The sequence below is a fragment of the Coregonus clupeaformis genome, chromosome 26, assembly GCF_020615455.1.
Source record: "Coregonus clupeaformis isolate EN_2021a chromosome 26, ASM2061545v1, whole genome shotgun sequence".
In the NCBI taxonomy this organism is placed as follows: Eukaryota; Metazoa; Chordata; class Actinopteri; order Salmoniformes; family Salmonidae; genus Coregonus; species Coregonus clupeaformis.
Window position 1 is genome coordinate 41763882 of NC_059217.1, and position 21401 is coordinate 41785282.

Sequence of the window (21401 nt, forward strand, 5' to 3'; positions counted from 1 at the left end):
TTGACAAAAGGGAAGAAATATATGCAGGATTATAATGTAACATATGTTTTTCCTGAAAGTGAATTGTTTATTGAATCAGCAGGGTTTCTGATGTCAAAAATAACAGGGGGAGGTTTGACAAGCCCTGAAATTGCTAGACTCAAGAAAGTGGTCACGAGAGTGATAAGTGATGTAAATTCTAAAGAAAATGAAAGAGTTCAGTCGCAGCCTTAACTCTGTAAAGAGATGTGGTTTCTGTGTCTTCCTCTGTATTTTTTTTTCCATCCATGAGCAGTTTTAAGATGACTTCTTTAAACGTAAATGGGGCGAGAGACGTAAAAATTAATAGCCATAGTGTATGAGTTAATTAGGGGAAAGGGAAGTGACATACGTTTTTTTACAAGAAACGCATAGTAATTTGGGAAATGAAGTTATGTAGCAACAGGAGTGGTGGGGGGACAGTGGTGTGTAGTCATAAAAACTCAAAGTGGGGGTGTGGCCATCTTGTTCTCAAAAGGGTTTTTGCCTTTGTCATATGAGGTTGAAGAGGTAGTTGAGGGGAGGTTATTAAAAGTTAGAGCAAGGTATGAAAACATTATGTGTCTGATAAATGTAAATGCCCCAGTGGTGGCAGTTGAGAGGGTATGTTTTTTAGAGACATTATCAAATACCATTGAGAAATGTAATACTGAAGATTATTTATTTATTGCTGGGGATTTTAACTGCACAGTCAGTGATTTAGATAGAAATCACAAAGAACCTCATATAGCCTCAAGGACTTTTTTTAAACGCCTCATTGTAACACATATTTGGCGAAGTCAACATGGAGGCACGAGACAGTACACCTGGGCCCATGTGAGAGAGAACACAGTAGTCAGTAGTCGGCAGGTAGCTTAGTGGTTAAGAACGTTGTGCCAGTAACCGAAAGGTCGCTGGTTCTAATCCCCGAGCCGACTAGGTGAAAAATCTGTCGATGTGCCCTTGAGCAAGGCACTGAACCCTAGTCGCTCTGGATAAGAGCGTCTGCTAAATGACTTAAAAAGAACACCATCTCTATGGCCAGGTTAGATAGGTTTTATTGTTTTGAGCATCAATCTCAGGTCTGTAAATCAAGTGTGATAACCACAGTGGGATTTTCTGATCATTGTTTAATAACAGGTGGTGTTCATTAACGCAGTAAAACCCAAAAGCGCATACTGGCATTTTAATATAACTTTATTGAGTGATGCTCACTTCAGGAAATATTTTAGTTTTTTTCTGTGAGAGGTGGAGGTCTCAAAAGGCCAGTTTTGTATCCCTTCAGCAGTGGTGGGATATAGGGAAAATCCAGATTCAACAATTCTGTAATTCATACACGAGGAATGTCACCAAAGACATCACCAGATCAATGAAATCCCTAGAGTCTGAAATAGTGGAACTCCTGACGTTGGTTGAGACCACAGGAGATCGAGGCCGTACTCAGGCCCTCAAGAGGAAAAAAACTGCATTGGCAGACCTGCTGGGTATCAGAACACAGGGGGCATTGGTGAGAAGTAAGTTTCAGGGAATCTCTGAAATGGATGCCTCATCCACATTTTTCTTTGGTTTAGAGAAAAAGAATGGACAAAGAAGAATTATTCATTGTCTCAAATCAGCTGTTGGACAGGAGCTCACCAGCCCTAGTGAAATTAGAAAGAGGGCAGTAGAGTTCTATGCTGAGCTCTACAAGTGTGAGTACAAAGAGGATAAAAAAGTGACACAGCAGTTCCTTGATGGGCTCCCACAGGTGGCTGCAGAAGCTCAGGTTGAGCTAGAGCAACCATTGTCTTTGCAGGAGCTATACACTGCATTAAAAGGCATGGGAAATGGAAGGGCACCAGGCATTGATGGGCTTCCCGTTGACTTTTTAAAGTATTTTTGGGCTATGTTGGGAGAGGATTGGCTAACAGTAGTTAATGATAGTTTGACCGGAGGGTTACTACCGATAAGCTGCAGAAGGGCTGTCCTCACCCTACTGCCCAAAAAGGGTGACCCAAGGGAGGTGAAGAACTGGAGGCCGGTGGCTTTATTGTGCACTGATGGGGGAGGTGATGGGGCAAATCATACGGACCAGTCCTACTGTGTTCCCGGCAGGCAGATAGGGGATAACATTTCTCTGATTATAGATTTTTTGGACGTCTCTAGGGCTATTGGGTTGGATGCTGGTCTAATTTCAATTGATCAGGAAAAGGCATTTGACCGAGTTGAACATCAATACTTATGGCACGCTTTTGAGGCATTTGGTTTCAGCTCTGGTTTTATTGCTATGATAAGGGTGATATATGGGGACATTTAAAGTGTATTGAAAGTTAACGGTGGCTTGAGTGCTCCTTTTAAAGTGTGTAGAGGTATTAGGCAGGGATGTTCTTTGTCGGGAATGTTATATGCCATTGCTATAGAGCCACTACTAAATAGCATTAGAAGTCGCATTGAAGGGGTGTACCTTTCAGAGGATATTCATCCTATTCATCTCTCAGCCTATGCTGATGATGTAGTTATTTTAGTGAAAAATCAAGAGGAGGTGAATAGTTTGAGTCTAATGGTTAATTGTTTTTAGGGGACTATCCTCTGCAAAGGTAAATTAGGAAAAAAGTTGTGCTTTAGAGATTGGAGAATGGTCTGGAGGGATCATGGCTTTGCCAGGGGGGCTGGAATGGTGTAAGGGAGGTTTTAAGTATATTGGAGTGTACCTAGGAGATGAGGGGACAATGGAAAAAAATTGGATTGGGGTTGTTGAAATGGTGGAAGGGAGGAGATGGTGTTGGTTGTTATCTCGTATGTCATATAGGGGGCGCACTATTATAGTTAACAATGTGATTGCCTCTGCACTGTGGCATCGGTTGTCAGTTTTAGAGCCACCATCTGGCCTTCTGGCTAAGATACAGGCGATTATTGTAGATTTATTTTGGGATAAATATCATTGGGTTCCACAAAGTGTTTTGTATTTGTCAAAAGAGGAGGGGGGACAAGGTCTTGTACATCTTGCTAGTAGGGCTGCTGCTTTCCGGTTTCAGTTTATTCAAAGGTTGCTTTATGGACCGGAAATGTGGTTTGGAGATGGGTGGCAGGTCTTGTATTACAGCAGGTTGGAGGATTAGGTTTAAAGAAGGCTTTATTTTTGGTTGATAGTAGCCAGATTTCTAGGGAGGGAGTACCTCAGTTTTACAGAGGCCTTCTTAGGGTGTGGAGCATAATGAAGGTGTCCAGACACACTTCAGCGGAGTCAGTGCATTGGCTGTTGGAGGAACCTCTGGTGTACGGGGCAAGACTGGATTGTACAACTGCAGCTATTCCACATTTCTCCAAGATTCTGGTGAAGGGCAAAATCATCACCTTAAAACAGTTAATGGCCATGGCTCTGCCCACCTTAATGTATGGAAGACGGGTGGCTGAACATTTGGGGGAGATGTCGGAAAGGATTGTCGGACAACTGGTGGGAAGCTGCAGGAAGGCTCTGTCAGCAGAAGAGTGGGGTATGCTTAAAAGTCACAAGAAGAAGGTACAAGATGAAAACCTCTCATTTCCAAGACTAGGGATTACAGCCAATATCACAGTCAGAAAGAAAGGCATTATTACTGGATTTGAGAGGGTTGGAAGAGGTGGGTTTGGATGAGGTGAATGGGAAAGACTTATATAGGGGGTGTGTCAAGGTGTTGAATAAAGATACATTGAAAAATAGAAAAGACACTCCATGGAGGGTAAAATTGGGCATTGATGACGAGGTAAAGCCAGCATGGAGAGCACTATACAAGCCTCCGTTACAAAAGGGTACTGGGGATATGCAATGGAGGGTTTTGCATGGCATCATTTCAGTTAATGCTTTTGTATCTGTTATTAACTCAGATGTTGTAGATGGATGTCCTTTTTGTAATATAAGAGAAACAATTTTTCACTGTTTTATGGAGTGTGAGAGGATAAAACCTCTCTTGGAAATGCTGGAGTCTTTGTTTAAAGCTGTAGGGGAGATTTTCAATAACACTGTTTTTATTTTGGGGTTTCAATATAGTAAGCAAAATAAAATAAAATGTAAACTGTTAAATTTGATTTTAGGACAAGCTAAGATGTCCATTTTTCTGAGTAGGAAACATAACATAGAAATGGGATATGGGCAGGATGTAAGATGTGTTTTTAAAGTATTAGTGAAAGCGAGAATAAAAGTGGATTTTGAGTTCTTCTTGGCTGTAAAATATCTCCCATTGTTTGAGGAGAAGTGGGCTTACAAAGGAGCGTTTTGTTTTGTGGAGGAGGGGAAACTATTTTTTGTTGATGAAATTAGTTGAATGTATATACAGTGAGGGAAAAAAGTATTTGATCCTCTGCTGATTTTGTAAGTTTGCCCACTGACAAAGACATGATCAGTCTATGATTTTAATGGTAGGTGTATTTGAACAGTGAGAGACAGAATAACAACAAAAAAATCCAGAAAAACGCATGTCAAAAATTTTAGAAATTGATTTGCATTTTAATGAGGGAAATAAGTATTTGACCCCTCTGCAAAACATGACTTTGTACTTGGTGGCAAAACCCTTGTTGGCAATCACAGAGGTCAAACGTTTCTTGTAGTTGGCCACCAGGTTTGCACACATCTCACGAGAGATTTTGTCCCACTCCTCTTTGCAGATCTTCTCCAAGTCATTAAGGTTTCGAGGCTGACGTTTGGCAACTCGAACCTTCAGCTCCCTCCACAGATTTTCTATGGGATTAAGGTCTGGAGACTGGCTAGGCCACTCCAGGACCTTAATGTGCTTCTTCTTGAGCCACTCCTTTGTTGCCTTGGCCGTGTGTTTTGGATCATTGTCATGCTGGAATACCCATCCACGACCCATTTTCAATGCCCTGGCTGAGGGAAGGAGGTTCTCACCCAAGATTTGACGGTACATGGCCCCGTCCATCGTCCCTTTGATGCGGTGAAGTTGTCCTGTCCCCTTAGCAGAAAAACACCCCCAAAGCATAATTTTTCCACCTCCATGTTTGACGGTGGGGATGGTGTTCTTGGGGTCATAGGCAGCATTCCCCCTCCTCCAAACACGGCGAGTTGAGTTGATGCCAAAGAGCTCCATTTTGGTCTCATCTGACCACAACACTTTCACCCAGTTCTCCTCTGAATCATTCAGATGTTCATTGGCAAACTTCAGACGGGCATGTATATGTGCTTTCTTGAGCAGGGGGACCTTGCGGGCGCTGCAGGATTTCAGTCCTTCACAGCGTAGTGTGTTACCAATTGTTTTCTTGGTGACTATGGTCCCAGCTGCCTTGAGATCATTGACAAGATCCTCCCGTGTAGTTCTGGGCTGATTCCTCACCGTTCTCATGATCATTGCAACTCCACGAGGTGAGATCTTGCATAGAGCCCCAGGCCGAGGGAGATTGACAGTTATTTTGTTTTTCTTCCATTTGCGAATAATCGCACCAACTGTTGTCACCTTCTCACCAAGCTGCTTGGCGATGGTCTTGTAGCCCATTCCAGCCTTGTTTAGATCTACAATCTTGTCCCTGACATCCTTGGAGAGCTTTTTGGTCTTGGCCATGGTGGAGAGTTTGGAATCTGATTGATTGATTGCTTCTGTGGACAGGTGTCTTTTTTGCAGGTAACAAGCTGAGATTAGGAGCACTCCCTTTAAGAGTGTGCTCCTAATCTCAGCTCGTTACCTTTATAAAAGACACCTGGGAGCCAGAAATCTTTCTGATTGAGAGGGGGTCAAATACTTATTTCCCTCATTAAAATGCAAATCAATTTATAACATTTTTGTCATGTGTTTTTCTGGATTTTTTTTGTTTGTTATTCTGTCTCTCACTGTTCAAATAAACCTACCATTAAAATTATAGACTGATCATTTCTTTGTCAGTGGGCAAACGTACAAAATCAGCAGGGGATCAAATACTTTTTTCCCTCACTGTATATGCTTTAGTATTTAAATTTTTATTTAATTTATTTTTGTTTTAATTTTTATTTAGGAATTACATTTGTTGTTTCATTTCTGAAAAGGCAGTGTGCCATTCTTTGTGTTAACACTTGAGTATAAAATAAAGGTTTTATAAAAACTCAAAATCTCTCTCTCTCTCTCTCTCTCTCTCTCTCTCTCTCTCTCTCTCTCTCTCTCTCTCTCTCTACAGAACCTCTTCCACTTTGTCACAGATGTGCAGAGCTCTGGTGCTGTGAAGATTCCTGATGCTAAAGGGGATGATGCATGGAAGGTGTACTTTGATGAGACTCCTCAGGAGATAGTGGATGAATTTGCCATGCGTTACGGAGTGGAGTCAATCTATCAGGCTATGACGTGAGCTCAAACTTAGTACCCTACACACCCTGTCACTGACACTCAGCAATAGCATACACATTGTCAGATTGTAATGTAATGTATTGAGAGATCACCTAGTGTATGGTGTTTAGGATGATACTGTGGTACACCCTTAACATCACAAGGGAATGCATGGGCTTTATCAGAGTCAGCTTCATTAATACCAAAGTGATAGTGTTTATGCCGTGTGTGTGTTCTCCCACAGTCACTTTGCCTGCCTGTCGTCTAAGTATATGTGCCCTGGGGTTCCCGCGGTAATGAGTACCCTGCTGGCCAACATCAATGCCTACTACGCCCACACCACCCAGGCCACCAACAACGTGTCGGCCTCCGACCGTTTCGCCGCATCCAACTTCGGGGTGAGTCGCCCCTTCCCCATTGAAGTTTAAATGTAAAATGGTTAGGGTTAGGGAAGGGTTATGGTTAAGGTTAGTGTAAGGGTAGGGGTAGGGGTTAAGGTTAGGGTTAAGGTAGGGACGTCCCAAGGATTCCAGATAGCACTAACCAATTAATGAGGGATGGATAGAGATGCAATGCCTCAACTTAATGTTTAAGGTGAGCCAATGGATATGCTAGCTCTTAGGCTAATGTGTTGTGGCGTGTTTTTGTTATTTCAGAAAGAACGATTTGTGAAGCTCCTAGACCAACTCCACAACTCCCTTAGGATTGATCTGTCCATGTACCGGGTAGGCTACTCTTGACTCTCGCTCTCGCTCTCGCTCTCGCTCTCGCTCTCGCTCTTGCTCGCTCCCTCTCGCTCGCTCTCTCTCTCTCGAAACAAAATTATTGTTTGTGTCTGCACCTCTCTTCTCTCTAATTTCTCTGTCGCTCACAGACACAAATACACACTCTCTCTCTCTCCCTCTCTCTCCCTCTCTCTCTGTGTGATGTGAGAAAGGAGGCTGAGGTGTTAATTGGGCTGACGTCTCGTCATACACACACAGGGTCAGTGAGGTGAAGAGTTGAGGGTTTTAGTCTGGCCTGAAATCAATGGCGGAGAGAGACTGCTTCTTCAGCACCACAGCTTTGGCCAGATTATACAACCTTGTCTACACACACACACACACACACACACACACACACACACACACACACACACACACACACACACACACACACACACACTCCTCACTGTAGATCTATCATCTGTGTTTAACAGAATAACTTCCCAGCCAGCAGTCCTGAGAGGCTGCAGGACCTCAAGTCTACTGTGGACCTGCTCACCAGCATCACCTTCTTCAGGATGAAGGTAACTCTCTCTTCTCTCTATTCTATCTTCTCTTTCATTTCACTCCATCCGCTCCTTGGATCACCTCTACTTTGCTCTGGTTGGTACCGCATGTATCCATTCTTGTTTACGCTGTACAGTATCGCTACACTACATGCTCTTTTCAGACATGCATCTTCACTGAGTTCCTTTGACCCAGTGTGCTATATGGGGCTTTCCCAGTCTCAGTAACTTCTTAATCTGTCTGTGTCTGTGTGTCTGTCCTCAGGTCCAGGAGCTACAGAGTCCCCCCAGAGCCAGTCAGGTGGTGAAGGACTGTGTCAAGGCCTGTCTCAACTCCACCTACGAATACATCTTCAACAACTGCCACGAACTCTACAGCCGCGAGTACCAGACAGACCCAGTGAGTTTGTGTGTGTGTGTGTGCGCGTACGTGCATTTGTGTGTGCTGTGTGAAGGTGTGTGTGTGTGTGTGTTTCTCTGTCCGTGTCATTAGCACCTCAGGTGGTCTCCATCAAGCACAGGATTTATATATGGATTTACAAACCTTGTTTTTGCCTCGTTAAAGTGGAGCGATTCATTCCGACTCCCTTCATGAATTTCAAAAGCCCATTTTTCATTTGAATAAAACATTCCATCCTGAGGTGCTTTGCAATATTTTGTTAAATCTTCAGTTCATTCTTCAGTTTGAAACCCTGCGGTGGTATGGATACTTTTTTCTGACTTTGTCAGCTCTCTTCAGAGGACTAAACTAGCTACATGTGGTTTAATGGGTTCATCAGCTCATTAGAGTAGCGAAGAGATATATATCATTAGAGTTGAGTGGTAGCGAAGATATATATATATATATATATATATATATATATATATATATATATATATATATATATATATATTGGACAAACTACGATAGTATCTACAATAGTAGCCCATGTGATAGTATCCCAGTGACTGAGTGTGTTGTTGTTTTGTCCAGGCCAAGCCAGGAGTGGTCGCTCCAGAGGAGCAGGGTCCCAGCATCAAGAACCTGGACTTCTGGTCCAAACTCATCACCCTCATCGTGTCCATCATAGAGGAGGACAAGAACTCCTACACACCCTGCCTCAACCAGTGAGTCTGTCACTCTCTCTAGCCATTTCAGTCTGTTTCACTGTCTCTCTCTCTCTCTCTCTTTCTGTCTCCCTCCACCTTTACATCCATATGTAACTCTGTGTCTGTTTCTTACCATCTGCCACACACAGGTTTCCTCAGGAGCTCAACGTGGGTAAAATCAGTGCTGAGGTGATGTGGAACCTGTTTGCTCAGGATATGAAGTACGCCATGGAGGGTGAGCACTGAATAATGTTGCACCTCACCACACTGGTGGTCTAGATCTGTCCTAGCAGTTGTCTTCTTCTATTTTTATGGGGCTGTTATCGTGCGTTTGGCTCGTGGGCAGTTTGTCAGAGCCTAAGGGCTTTTCTTCATTAGCCAGTTAGCGCTGCATGCTGGAGAATAGATCAATCCTCCGGGCTCATTTGTTCTTTAATGAAGTGCTTTGTCTTCCATATCTCTCTCTCTCTTTTTGCTCCCCTCTCTCTCCCTCTCTCATTCTCTCCCCCTCTCTCTCACTCGCACTCTTTTCTCTTTCCTCTCTCTTTCTCTCTCTCTCGCTCTTTCTATCTCTCGCTCAACTCTCAGAGCATGAAAAGAACCGCCTATGTAAGAGTGCAGATTACATGAACCTCCACTTCAAGGTCAAGTGGCTGTACAACGAGTACTGCAAAGACCTGCCCTTCTTCAAGAGCCATGTGCCTGAGTACCCTGCGTAAGGGCCACCTGTGCCATCAAGACACACACTCACATTAAAACACGCACATGTATACACACAGGCACACACACATACACACATGCAAACACTCACACACACACACACACACACACACACACACACACACACACACACACACATATACACGCACACACTACCCCCCTGGTACTATACAGCACTGCCCATAAACAGCGACAGGTTTTCTCTAAGACCCCAGAAGTAGTTTGAAATCAAAAGTTCCAGTGGGGTTGATTCAAATTAATCCACCCCTGTGTGATGTCTCCTAGGTGGTTCGAGCCGTTTGTCATCCAGTGGTTGGACGAGAACGAGGAAGTGTCTCGAGACTTCTTGCACGGTGCACTGGAGAGGGACAAAAAGGACGGGGTAAACTCTTCTCCTTATGTACTCAAAATGAAAGTTGCATTGGTTGTGGCAGAATGAAAGTAATCCCTTCCTTTGTAGCTCCTCACTAATCCTCCTAGTTATCAGGCAGACTTCTCCTCCTCCGCCTCTCCAGCACTCATCAAAGACTTCCCTGAGACAATGGATGCCGAAGCACAGATGTTGCGGGGGGACTCGAGCTCAAAGTAGAAAGTAGGGAGTTTAAAATACAAAGAGACGTTCTCAGAAAGTAGAAAGAGACTATAAATACATTTGTACAGACTCTTCTCAGGTAGGGAGATAAAGTCTGACTATACCAGCCTGTGTATTAATGAGCTCTGTTCCCAACCAGTGGGAGCTGCCCTTCCCTCATTACCCAGCAGCACCTGGGGGAGCCACCACAGACTCACCTCTGGCCAATTAGAGGCAGACAGACAGACAGACCCACCTGACTCGGTCATCTGTCTGGACTGTTGTGGTCCTCTCAGACCAATCCAGACCATACCACAACTATCATATCTATTTACTCTCTCAGAGCTCAGTGGTCCAGCAGCCCACACACCATCTCTCTTTTCTCCTCCCTCTCTCAGAGCTCAGTGGTCCAGCAGCCCACACACCATCTCTCTTTTCTCCTCCCTCTCTCAGAGCTCAGTGGTCCAGCAGCCCACACACCATCTCTCTTTTCTCCTCCCTCTCTCAGAGCTCAGTGGTCCAGCAGCCCACACATCATCTCTCTTTTCTCCTCCCTCTCTCAGAGCTCAGTGGTCTAGCAAACCAAACAACCTCTCCCTCTCTTCCTCCCCCCTCGCTCTCCCCTGATGTTAACAATCCATGGCCTCTGTCCCCCAATCATAATGGTATCTCTACTCCTCTCCGCTTCTCTGCTAAGGACCACTCTCTCCTCTTCCTCTCTTCCTTCCTCTCTCTCAGCTGAGGAAGACTCTTTCCTCTCTTTTTCCTCTCTTTCCAGTCTCTCTCTCCTCTCCTCCCCTCTCTCTCTTAATGTTCTCTCTCTCTCCTTTCCCACTACAGTTCCAGGTGACTTCGGAGCATGCTCTGTTCTCCTGCTCCGTGGTGGATGTCTTCTCTCAGCTCAACCAGAGCTTTGAGATCATCCGCAAGCTGGAGTGTCCCGACCCCCAGATCGTAGGCAACTACATGAAACGCTTCGCCAAGGTACACAACAGTATTCTACACACTATAGCCACTTCATTCATGGCTTCATGATGGTAAGCTGAGTCACAGAGACAGTGGTTGACATATTCCTTTCTCCTCCTGCTCTCTCCTCAGACAATCGGCAACGTTCTCCTGTCCTACTCGGACATTATCTCCAAGTGCTTTGCTAACTATGTCAACATGGAGAAAGTGGTGAGTGTCCAATGACAGGACGTGACATGTTTGGTGGGGATGCACATCAGTATAGTGTAGTGTTGGGGCTCCCGAGTGGCGCAGCGGTCTAAGGCACTGCATCGCAGTGCTAGAGGCGTCGCTACAGACCCGGGTTCGATCCTGGCCTGTATTACAACCGGCCATGATCGGGAGTCCCATAGGGTGGCGCACAATTGGCCCAGCGTCGTCCGGGTTAGGGGAGGGTTTGGCCGGGGGGAGTTTACTTGGCTCATCGCGCTCTAGTGACTACTTGTGGCGGGCTGGGTGCCTGCAGGCTGACCTCGGTCATCAGTAGAACTGTGTTTCCTCCGACATATTGGTGCGGCTGGTTTCCGGGTTAAGCGGGCAGGTGTTAAGAAGCGCGGTTAGGCAGGTCATTTTTCGGAGGACGCATGACTCGACTTTCGCCTTCCGAGCCCGTTGGGGAGTTGCAGCGATGAGACAAGATCGAAATTAGGGAGAAAAAGGTATAGTGTAGTGTTTGTACATTTCAGTGAAAATGTGTGGTATTTGGATAGTGTAGTGGATAATGACTTTGTGTTGTTTGCAGCCATGCATCCTGATCAACAACATCCAGCAGCTCAGAGTTCAACTGGAGAGGATGTTTGAAGCCATGGGAGGAAAGGATGTGAGTGACTCTCTTATCCGTGTTTGCCCCCAGTATATATCTGAGTATGTGTGTGTTCCTGTGTGTGTGTGTGTATGCGTGTGTTTGTTTGTCTTTCTGACTGAACTGGTTTCTCTGCTGAGTGCTTCTATTCTCTCTGACTGACCGTCTGTTTGTTGGGGAATGTTTCTGTCTGCCTGCTGAGAGCTCTGTGTGAGAGCCCTGGTGCTCTGCCAGTTTCACTGACACTCTGTGTATGTGTGTGTGTGTGTGTGAGTGTGTGTGTGCATGTGCGCGTGTGTGTGTGCATGTGTGTGTGTGTGTGTGCACGTACGTGCGTGTTTGTGTGTGTATGGTGTGTGTGTGTGCGTGGGTGTGTGTGTACATGTATCTATTGGTGTGTGTGTGTGTGTGTGTGTGTGTGTGTGTGTGTGTGTGTGTGTGTGTGTGGTACATGACTGTGTGTGTGTTTCAGCTGTGCAAGGAGGCCAGTGACTTCCTGAAAGACCTGCAGGTGAAGCTAAACACTGTGATGGATGATCTCAGCAGGATCTTTTCTGTCAGGTGAGCTGGGCACACTGCTGGGCACTGCCAGGCAACAGACGGGCATCAAACAGCCATTCCAACTACTCATACTCGCCAACTCCAATATGTATTTCATTAATATCACAGAGGCTTTCTCTCCTTGCTACATAGTCTCATCCGAATATGTCAAAATAGTGACATTTAACCATTTTATGTCACTTCAGCTGACATATTAGTTATGTCAGCGTGTGTGTGTGTGCGTGTGTGTAGTTTCCAGCCACAGATTGAGGACAATGTGAAGCAGATGGGAGACATCCTTGGCCAGGTGAAGGGGACCAAAGTGGGGGCTAACAACTGCAGCAGTGTGGCCCAGGACGCTGACAACGTTCTGCAGCCTATCATGGACTTCCTGGACAGCAAGTGAGAGAGAGTTGTCCTGTAATGTTGCTAATCACTTTCTGGCTGCAGTCTCTATTTCTTTCTTGATTTCCAGTCTCTTTTCCAGTCTTTTTCCAGTCTCTATTCCAGTCTCTATTCCAGTCTCTATCACAGTTTCTATTCCAGTCTCTATCCCAGTTTCTATTCCAGTCTCTTTTGATCTTGCTGTCTTCTTCCCGCTCTCTCTTTCAACTCATCTCTCCTTTCTTTTCTTCTCCTTTTTCTTCCTCTCTTTCTGTGTCTCCTCTGTCATCTCTCTCTCTTGATATTTAGCACAATTTCTTGTCATTTAGCAGACGCTCTTATCCAGAGCGAATTACAGGAGCAATTAGGGTTAAGTGCCTTGCTCAAGGGCATATCGACAGATTTTTCATCTAGTCGGCTCTGGGATTAGAACCAGCGATCTTTCGGTTATTGGCACAACGCTCTTAACCACTAAGCTAATCTTGGCTGGAGCGCTATGTTGGACTCCATTCTGTCGCTCATTATTTCTCCCCTCCCTCGCTCCTCCCTCGCTCCTCCCTCCCTCCCTCCCTCCCTTCCTCCCTCGCTCCTTCCCTCCCTTCCTCCCTCGCTCCTCCCTCCCTTCCTCCCTTCCTCCCTCGCTCCTCCCTCCCTTCCTCCCTCGCTCCTCCCTCCCTTCCTCCCTCGCTCCTCCCTCCCTTCCTCCCTCGCTCCTCCCTCGCTCCTCCCTCCCTTCCTCCCTCGCTCCTCCCTCTACCTTCGCTCTGTCTCCTGCCAGCCTGACGCTGTTTGCTAAGATCTGTGAGAAGACGGTGCTGAAACGTGTTCTAAAGGAGCTGTGGAAGCTGGTGATGAACACTATGGAGAAGACCATCGTCCTGCCCCCTCTCACCGACCAGACGGTAGGAACACACACCCTTCACACACACACACACACACACATGCACGCAGTCACACACACTCACATGCACGCAGTCACACATTCTTTGATACACACACACACAGCCCACACTACCAACTGCTACACAGGCACAAACCACTTCTCAGTATGGGATGGGAACCAAGACAGATCAGAGTTATTTTTAGTCAAGGGATTCATGCTCTGATATGTGGTATGTGAGGGAGATATATTGAATATTTTATCTGTTCTGAGTACAGTATTAGGTACAGTGAATCCTCTCCCACAGACGCACACAGTGAGCAGCCAGGACAGCCATTAGACAGGGGAGAAGTAGGGCTGAGATGGCGGACATTTTGTCTACATTATAAGATGCTTACAAGTGACTGTATAAGAATAGATCTGATAATTAATGATGGGCCTGATACGCCCCTCTCCCCAGCCCCCTAGGCCACATACAAAAAGACCCCACTCTTCCATTCACTCAATAGATTTAGGTGAAACACAAAAGTGGAAGTAGGAAGGATGCACCATATCATTCTAACCCCAGTGGAGCCTTTCATGTTGGAAAGCAGCTGGTATTTATTTTGTTTTTGATATATCTGTTCTCATTTTTATTTGGTAACAAAAGAGCCTCACATCATTCTATAGTAGAATGGTTGCCCTGTATCTCTATCAGTAAGACCCCCCCAGTGTGGGTCAGTCCCCGGTCCCTCTCTCAGCTCTCCCACAGGGGCAGAGACAGGGTCCAGAGGGGGTGTTACAGTACCAGTCTCAGTGTTTTGGGTCACTCTGTCCCTTCCATCTGATATGTGTATTACTGCTGCTTGGAGGATTGATCTGGGGCTCTTTGCAGCGTCACTGACCCTCCTTTCTGGTTATTACATCCTGCTCCCACTGCTCTTCCTCCACAGATGATTGTAAGTATGGCACTCCTGCGTGTCAGTGTGTCTGTCTGTCCCACAGTTCGTTAGTGCAAGGTGGTCAGTCCTCTGCTATATGTGGCTGCAAACTGTCCCCCCTTCTCCCCCCACATCCTCACTCCTCCTATCTGTCTCTCTGTCTTCCACTTGCTCTGTTGTTCCTCTCCTCCTCTCTCTGTTCTCCTCTCTTCTCCTGTCCTCCTCCTCTCTCTGTTCTCCTCTCTTCTCCTGTCCTCCTCCACCTCTGTCTCTCTCTCTGAGGTGACAGCTGCATGGTGACTGACTCAGATCAGGCCCCACTCTCCCCCATATGAACCCTCCAATCGGGCGCCCCCCTGCCTCCCACTGCTCTTCGCCCTGCCCCACCCCCTCTTTGCGCTCTCTCTCTCACACTCTCCTGTATCTGGGATGTGGCACTTCTCTGGCTCCCAGTGTTGCCTTGTTCTTCTCTTGCATATTGTCCCAGGACTCCACCCTCCCCCCACCTGTTACCTGTTTGAAGTGTGTCCCCCTGCCCAATGTTGGTTTGTTGCTTGTATCTGATCTACTCCAACTTCCCTGTAGTAATTCTGCCAGTATGTCTCTGCAGGCCTGCTGTGTTGATCTGTCCTGGTTTGGTTCCATGTCCTGTTGTTATAGAATGATAGTCATAATAGCATAGTGATAAGCTAAGGTATATACTTTCACCAAGGCTGGTCTATACCAGAAGTAGTATTCTACACTTGTGGGGTTTAGGATTGGTGACACACACACATACAGTAGACATATGTCTGAGAACACACTTCTGCTCTAACGCACAAAAACCCTCTCAATGCTTTAAATGTTGTTGTGTTTTCTCAATTTTATCATCCATGGTCTGTAAAATCTGGAAAAAAAATGTTTTACTTACTTTTCTAGAATAGCTTGAATTTTTTTCTAACATTGTTTAAAAATATATATTTAAATGTTTTAATCTCTCTGGTGGAGGTGTTGCTGGCCGTCAGTGGCCTGTCTTCTTTATCTGAAGCTAGTATGGGCTCATTACCAAGACTGCTCATACTGATATAGACCTAACTAACTGTAGGCTAAACTTAAAGAAACTCTTAAGGACAATGATCAAACATAGACCTCTGGAATACATTATGTTGATCCATCAATTTTGATCTGTAGATTTTGCTAGATTACATTATCTGACCCATTAGAAATGAAAACTAGGACTGATTGGCTTTGAACCATAACCATTAACCTAGCAGATGGACAGTTACTAAGATGTCTGCTCCATTAGTCAGTCAGACAATCAAACTGTGGGGACAGGTCCCTTCCTGATGTATTAACCAATGTCCTCTCTTTACAGGGGAGGGTGAAGCTTGCTTGTCACAGTGATGTAAGGACTAAACCCACTCTAGCTCAATGTGTCTTCTCTCCTCTATGTCTCTTTTCTCTGGTGTTTTCTCGCCTCTCCGTCCGATACAAAGCAGTGGAAGCGATCGTTTCTCACTTTTAGTTTTTTAAATGGCGTTCCTCTTTGCCAGTTTACCGTACAGTTCTGTCTGTTGTAGTCCACCACCTGTAGACGTACCTGGAGCTACCTGCATCCCAGCCTCCACACAGACCAAGTACTGCTGGACACATGGAGGGTTGACGTTACAGTACATACTGTTAGCACACTAACAAACACCCCATAGGACAGGACTGCTGTAGGCCCGTTGCCTGACCTTGACCTCTGTTCCTCAACCGACTGGCATTGAACGTCCATGATGGCATAAACTATTTGATAAGCCACGTTTATGAGATGAGAGTGGAACCCTTCTTGGTATTATCCTTTTGTAGGATGATAATGGTTCTCTGAGTCTTTGGACAGCCATTTTTGTTTGTTTAGTCTGTTCTCTGTTTAAAGAGTGTTCTCTTAGAGATAAGGTGTAGCCCCAGAGTGGTGGGTGCTGTGTGGTATTAGTGAGTGATCACTTAGTGATATACTTTGCTAACAGAGTATCACAGAGTCGTCATAGATACGGGATATATCACCACAGTGCTACTGCGAAGGCTGTGGGCTTGCTGGCTTGGTTGAACCTTTGCATTCACTGTCTGTCTGTGTGTGTGTGTGTGTGTGTGTGTGTGTGTGTGTGTGTGTGTGTGTGTGTGTGTGTGTGTGTGTGTGTGTGTGTGTCTGTGTCTGTGTCTGTGTCTGTGTCTGTGTCTGTGTCTGTGTGTGTGTGTGTGTGTGTGTGTGTGTGTGTGTGTGTGTGTGTGTGTGTGTGCGAGTGTGTGTCTCTGTGTGTGTGTGTGTGCTCTTACAATAAGCTGAACTCCTGTCTTCTCTTGCTGTGTGTGTGTGTGTGCGTGTGTGTGCGTGTTTGTGAGAAAGATAATGACTAGTATGATAGCTAGTATTTTTGAAAGTCCTGTAATGTGTTGAGTGAGTTTTGGAATGTGAATGTGAGTGACTCAGAACTGTCTGTCTTTTGTGATGTGACGGTTATCTGTGTGACTGCTACCCTGTGTCGTGACCATAATGAAGCCCTCTTCTCTCTGTTTATACCTCTGCTTGCCTCTAGGGCACTCAGCTCATCTCCAACGCTGCCAAGCAGCTGGGACAGCTCTCCAAGATAAAGGTACCACACATCTTGTCTCGTGCAACATTAGTACTGTCTGCATTTAAAAGTTCTGTATTTGTATTGTTAACCTGTCTGTGGGTGTGTTCCTCAGGAGCACATGGGTCGTGAGGAGGCCAAAGCCCTGTCCCCTAAGCAGTGTGCTGTGATAGAACTGGCCCTGGACACCATCAAGGTACAACCCAAAACTCCTGTCTTTCTCCTGAACCTAAGCACACACACACACACACACACACACACACACATAGAAACACACACACACACACACTTTGACCAGATCGCCTACGACTGTTTAAAATATACATCATATTATATCATGAATAGAGTGGTTAATTTTAGGCCTTCCATTGAAGTCAGTAAAAGTGTTGGCCTTGGGCTAGTACAGTTAAACAACCCTAATCTATAAAAAATATTTTCAAGATGGATGAAAGCCTCATTTTCCCAGCCATGCTCTGTCTAACTGTAGCAGACAGGTCTATGATTCAGTGTGAGAAGGTTTCCTATGTGGCCTGTGTAGTGTGATTTAAGGCAGATTAAGCTGAGGTAAATGAGGCTAATTTGTAACGGTCATTTGAATAAGGGCTTGTCAGTGAGCCAATGGCAACTACTGCTCTGCCTGATTCCTAGAGTGTAGTTTGCCTGTGTAGTACTAAACCACTCTGTGTTAACATAGTAGTGTATCAGGAAACGTCAAGGTGTGGCTATCAGAAAAATGTTGTAGGAATGAAATGGCTGTATAAAGTCTGAAATGTATCTGCATGTAGTTTATTTCAGGGACATACAGGTATGGGTCTTATAATGCATACTCAACACACTTCAGCCTAGTTTGGAAACAGCTATAGTCTGACTCTGTCATCTCTCTCTCTCTCTCTCTCTCTCTCTCTCTCTCTCTCTCTCTCTCTCTCTCTCTCTCTCTCTCTCTCTCTCTCTCTCTCTCTCTCTCTCTCTCTCTCTCTCTCTCTCTCTTTCTCTTTCTCTCTCTCTCTCTCTCTCTGGCGTACTGTAGCAATACTTCCATGCTGGAGGGGTGGGTCTGAAGAAGACATTTCTGGAGAAGAGTCCTGACCTGTTGTCTCTACACTACGCCCTGTCCCTCTACACCCAGGCCACAGACAAACTCATCAAGACTTTTGTTTCATCTCAGATCGCACAAGGTAGGGTGCCTGTCCAACCCCTCTTTTCCCCCTGTTTCTCTCTCTCTCTCTCTCTCTCTCTCTCTCTCAATTCAATTTCAATTTAAGGGCTTTATTGGCATGGGAAACGTGTGTTAACATTGCCAAAGCAAGTGAAGTAGATAGTAAACAAAAGTGAAATAAACAATAAATATTAACAGTAAACATTACACTCAGAAGTTTCAAAAGAATAAAGACATTTCAAATGTCATATTATGTATATATACAGTGTTGTAACAATGTGCAAATAGTTAAAGTACAAATGGGAAAATAAATAAACATAAATATGGGTTGTATTTACAATGGTGTTTGTTCTTCACTGGTTGCCCTTTTCTTGTGGCAACAGGTCACAAATCTTGCAGCTGTGATGGCACACTGTGGTTTTTCACCCAGTAGATAAGGGAGTTTATCAAAATTGGGTTTGTTTTCAAATTCTTTGTGGATCGCTGTAATCTGAGGGAAATATGTGTCTCTAATATGGTCATACATTTGGCAGGAGGTTAGGAAGTGCAGCTCAGTTTCCACCTCATTTTGTGGGCAGTGTGCACATAACCTGTCTTCTCTTGAGAGCCAGGTCTGCCTACGGCGGCCTTTCTCAATAGCAAGGCTATGCTCACTGAGTCTGTACATAGTCAAAGCTTTCCTTAAGTTTGGGTCAGTCACAGTGGTCAGGTATTCTGCCACTGTGTACTCTCTGTTTAGGGCCAAATAGCATTCTAGTTGTTAACCTGCTCTGTTTATTTGTTTGTTCTTTCCAATGTGTCAAGTAATTCTCTTTTAGTTTTCTCATGATTTGGTTGGGTCTAATTGTGTTGTTGTTGTTGTTGTTGTCCTGGGGCTGTGTGGGGTCTGTTTGTGTTTGTGAACAGAGCCCTAGGACAAGCTTACTTAGGGGACTCTTCTCCAAGTTCATCTCTCTGTAGGTGATGGCTTTGTTATGGAAGGTTTGGGAATCGCTTCCTTTTAAGTGGTTATAAAATTTAACGGCTCTTTTCTGGATTTTGATAATTAGCGGGTATTGGCCTAATTCTGCTCTGCATGCATTATTTGGTGTTTTACGTTGCAGAGTCTCAATTTGGTGTTTGTCCCATTTTGTGACTTCTTGGTTGGTGAGCGGACCCCAGACCTCAGAACCATAAAGGGCAATGGGTTCTATAACTGATTCAAGTATTTTTAGCCAGATCCTAATTGGTATGTCAAATTTTATGTTCCTTTTGATGGCATAGAAGGCCCTTCTTGCCTTGTCTCTCAGATCGTTCACAGCTTTGTGGAAGTTACCTGTGGCACTGATGTTTAGGCCGAGGTATGTATAGTTTTTTGTGTGCTCTAGGGCAACGGTGTCTAGATGGAATTTGTATTTGTGGTCCTGGCAACTGGACCTTTTTTGGAACACCATTATTTTTGTCTTACTGAGATTTACTGTCAGGGCCCAGGTCTGACAGAATCTGTGCAGAAGATCTAGGTGCTGCTGTAGGCCCTCCTTGGTTGGTGACAGAAGCACCAGATCATCAGCAAACAGAAGACATTTTACTTCAGATTCTAGTAGGGTGAGGCCGGGTGCTGCAGACTGTTCTAGTGCCCTCGCCAATTCATTGATATATATGTTGAAGAGTGTGGGGCTTAAACTGCATCCCTGTTTCACCCCACGGCCCTGTGGAAAGAAATGTGTGTGTTTTTTGCCAATTTTAACCGCACACTTGTTGTTTGTGTACATGGATTTTATAATGTCGTATGTTTTTCCCCCAACACCACTTTCCATCAATTTGTATAGCAGACCCTCATGCCAAATTGAGTCAAAAGCTTTTTTGAAATCAACAAAGCATGAGAAAACTTTGCCTTTGTTTTGGTTTGTTTGTTTGTCAATTAGGGTGTGCAGGGTGAATACATGGTCTGTCGTACGATAATTTGGTAAAAAGCCAATTTGACATTTGCTCAGTACATTGTTTTCACTGAGGAAATGAACTAGTCTGCTGTTAATGATAATGCAGAGGATTTTCCCATGGTTGCTGTTGACGCATATCCCACGGTAGTTATTGGGGTCAAATTTGTCTCCACTTTTGTGGATTGGGGTGATCAGTCCTTGGTTCCAAATATTGGGGAAGATGCCAGAGCTAAGGATGATGTTAAAGAGTTTAAGTATAGCTAATTGAAATTTGTGGTCTGTATATTTTATCATTTCATTGAGGATACCATCAACACCACAGGACTTTTTGGGTTGGAGGGTATGTATTTTGTCCTGTAGTTCATTCAATGTAATTGGAGAATCCAGTGGGTTCTGGTAGTCTTTAATAGTTGATTCTAAGATTTGCATTTGATCATGTATATATTTTTGCTGTTTGTTCTCTGTTATAGGGCCAAAAAGGTTGGAGAAGTGGTTTACCCATACATCTCCGTTTTGGATAGATAGCTCTTCGTGTTGTTGTTTGTTTTCCAATTTTCCCAGGAGTGGTTAGAGTCTATGGATTCTTCAATTACATTGAGCTGATTTCTGACATGCTGTTCCTTCTTTTTCCGTAGTGTATTTCTGTATTGTTTTAGTGATTCACCATAGTGAAGGCGTAGGCTCAGGTTTTCTGGGTCTCTATGTTTTTGGTTGGATAGGTTTCTCAATTTCTTTCTTAGGTTTTTGCATTCTTCATCAAACCATTTATCACTGTGATTACTTTTCTTTGGTTTTCTGTTAGAGATTTTTAGATTTGATAGGGAAGCTGAGAGGTCAAATATACTGTTTAGGTTTTCTACTGCCAAGTTTACACCTTCACTATTACAGTGGAACGTTTTGTCCAGGAAGTTGTCTAGAATGGATTGAATTTGTTGTTTCCTAATTGTTTTTTGGTAGGTTTCAACACTACTTTCCTTCCATCTATAGCATTTCTTAATATTATTCAGTTCCTTTGGCTTTGATGCCTCATGATTGAGTATTGCTCTGTTCAGGTAGGCTGTGATTTTGCTGTGATCTGATAGGGGTGTCAGTGGGCTGACTGTGAACGCTCTGAGAGACTCTGGGTTAAGGTCAGTGATAAAGTAGTCTACAGTACTACTGCCAAGAGATGAGCTATAGGTGTACCTACCATAGGAGTCCCCTCGAAGCCTACCATTGACTATGTACATACCCAGTGTGCGACAGAGCTGCAGGAGTTGTGACCCGTTTTTGTTGGTTATGTTGTCGTAGTTGTGCC

The 21401-nt window shown here is 44.7% G+C and overlaps 1 protein-coding gene across 12 annotated transcripts in view; it reads left to right on the forward strand.

The window, feature by feature from the left end:
• Positions 1-21401, forward strand: part of LOC121540367 (protein unc-13 homolog A) — a 97389-nt gene that overhangs the window by 69086 nt on the left and 6902 nt on the right. For 7 of the 12 annotated variants that reach the window (XM_045207865.1, XM_045207869.1, XM_045207866.1 and 4 more), the window contains 20 exons: positions 6112-6275; positions 6502-6655; positions 6914-6982; positions 7456-7545; positions 7793-7927; positions 8501-8634; positions 8766-8851; positions 9205-9331; positions 9622-9718; positions 10748-10891; positions 11006-11083; positions 11655-11732; positions 12187-12275; positions 12507-12656; positions 13417-13540; positions 14451-14456; positions 15793-15822; positions 16994-17050; positions 17145-17225; positions 18057-18204. In XM_045207865.1, coding sequence (XP_045063800.1) covers positions 6112-6275; positions 6502-6655; positions 6914-6982; positions 7456-7545; positions 7793-7927; positions 8501-8634; positions 8766-8851; positions 9205-9331; positions 9622-9718; positions 10748-10891; positions 11006-11083; positions 11655-11732; positions 12187-12275; positions 12507-12656; positions 13417-13540; positions 14451-14456; positions 15793-15822; positions 16994-17050; positions 17145-17225; positions 18057-18204 — 2041 coding nt within the window. The remainder of the gene's footprint in view (positions 1-6111; positions 6276-6501; positions 6656-6913; positions 6983-7455; positions 7546-7792; positions 7928-8500; positions 8635-8765; positions 8852-9204; positions 9332-9621; positions 9719-10747; positions 10892-11005; positions 11084-11654; positions 11733-12186; positions 12276-12506; positions 12657-13416; positions 13541-14450; positions 14457-15792; positions 15823-16993; positions 17051-17144; positions 17226-18056; positions 18205-21401) is intronic. The other 5 variants (XM_045207868.1, XM_045207870.1, XM_041849192.2 and 2 more) reach the window with 2 other exon arrangements.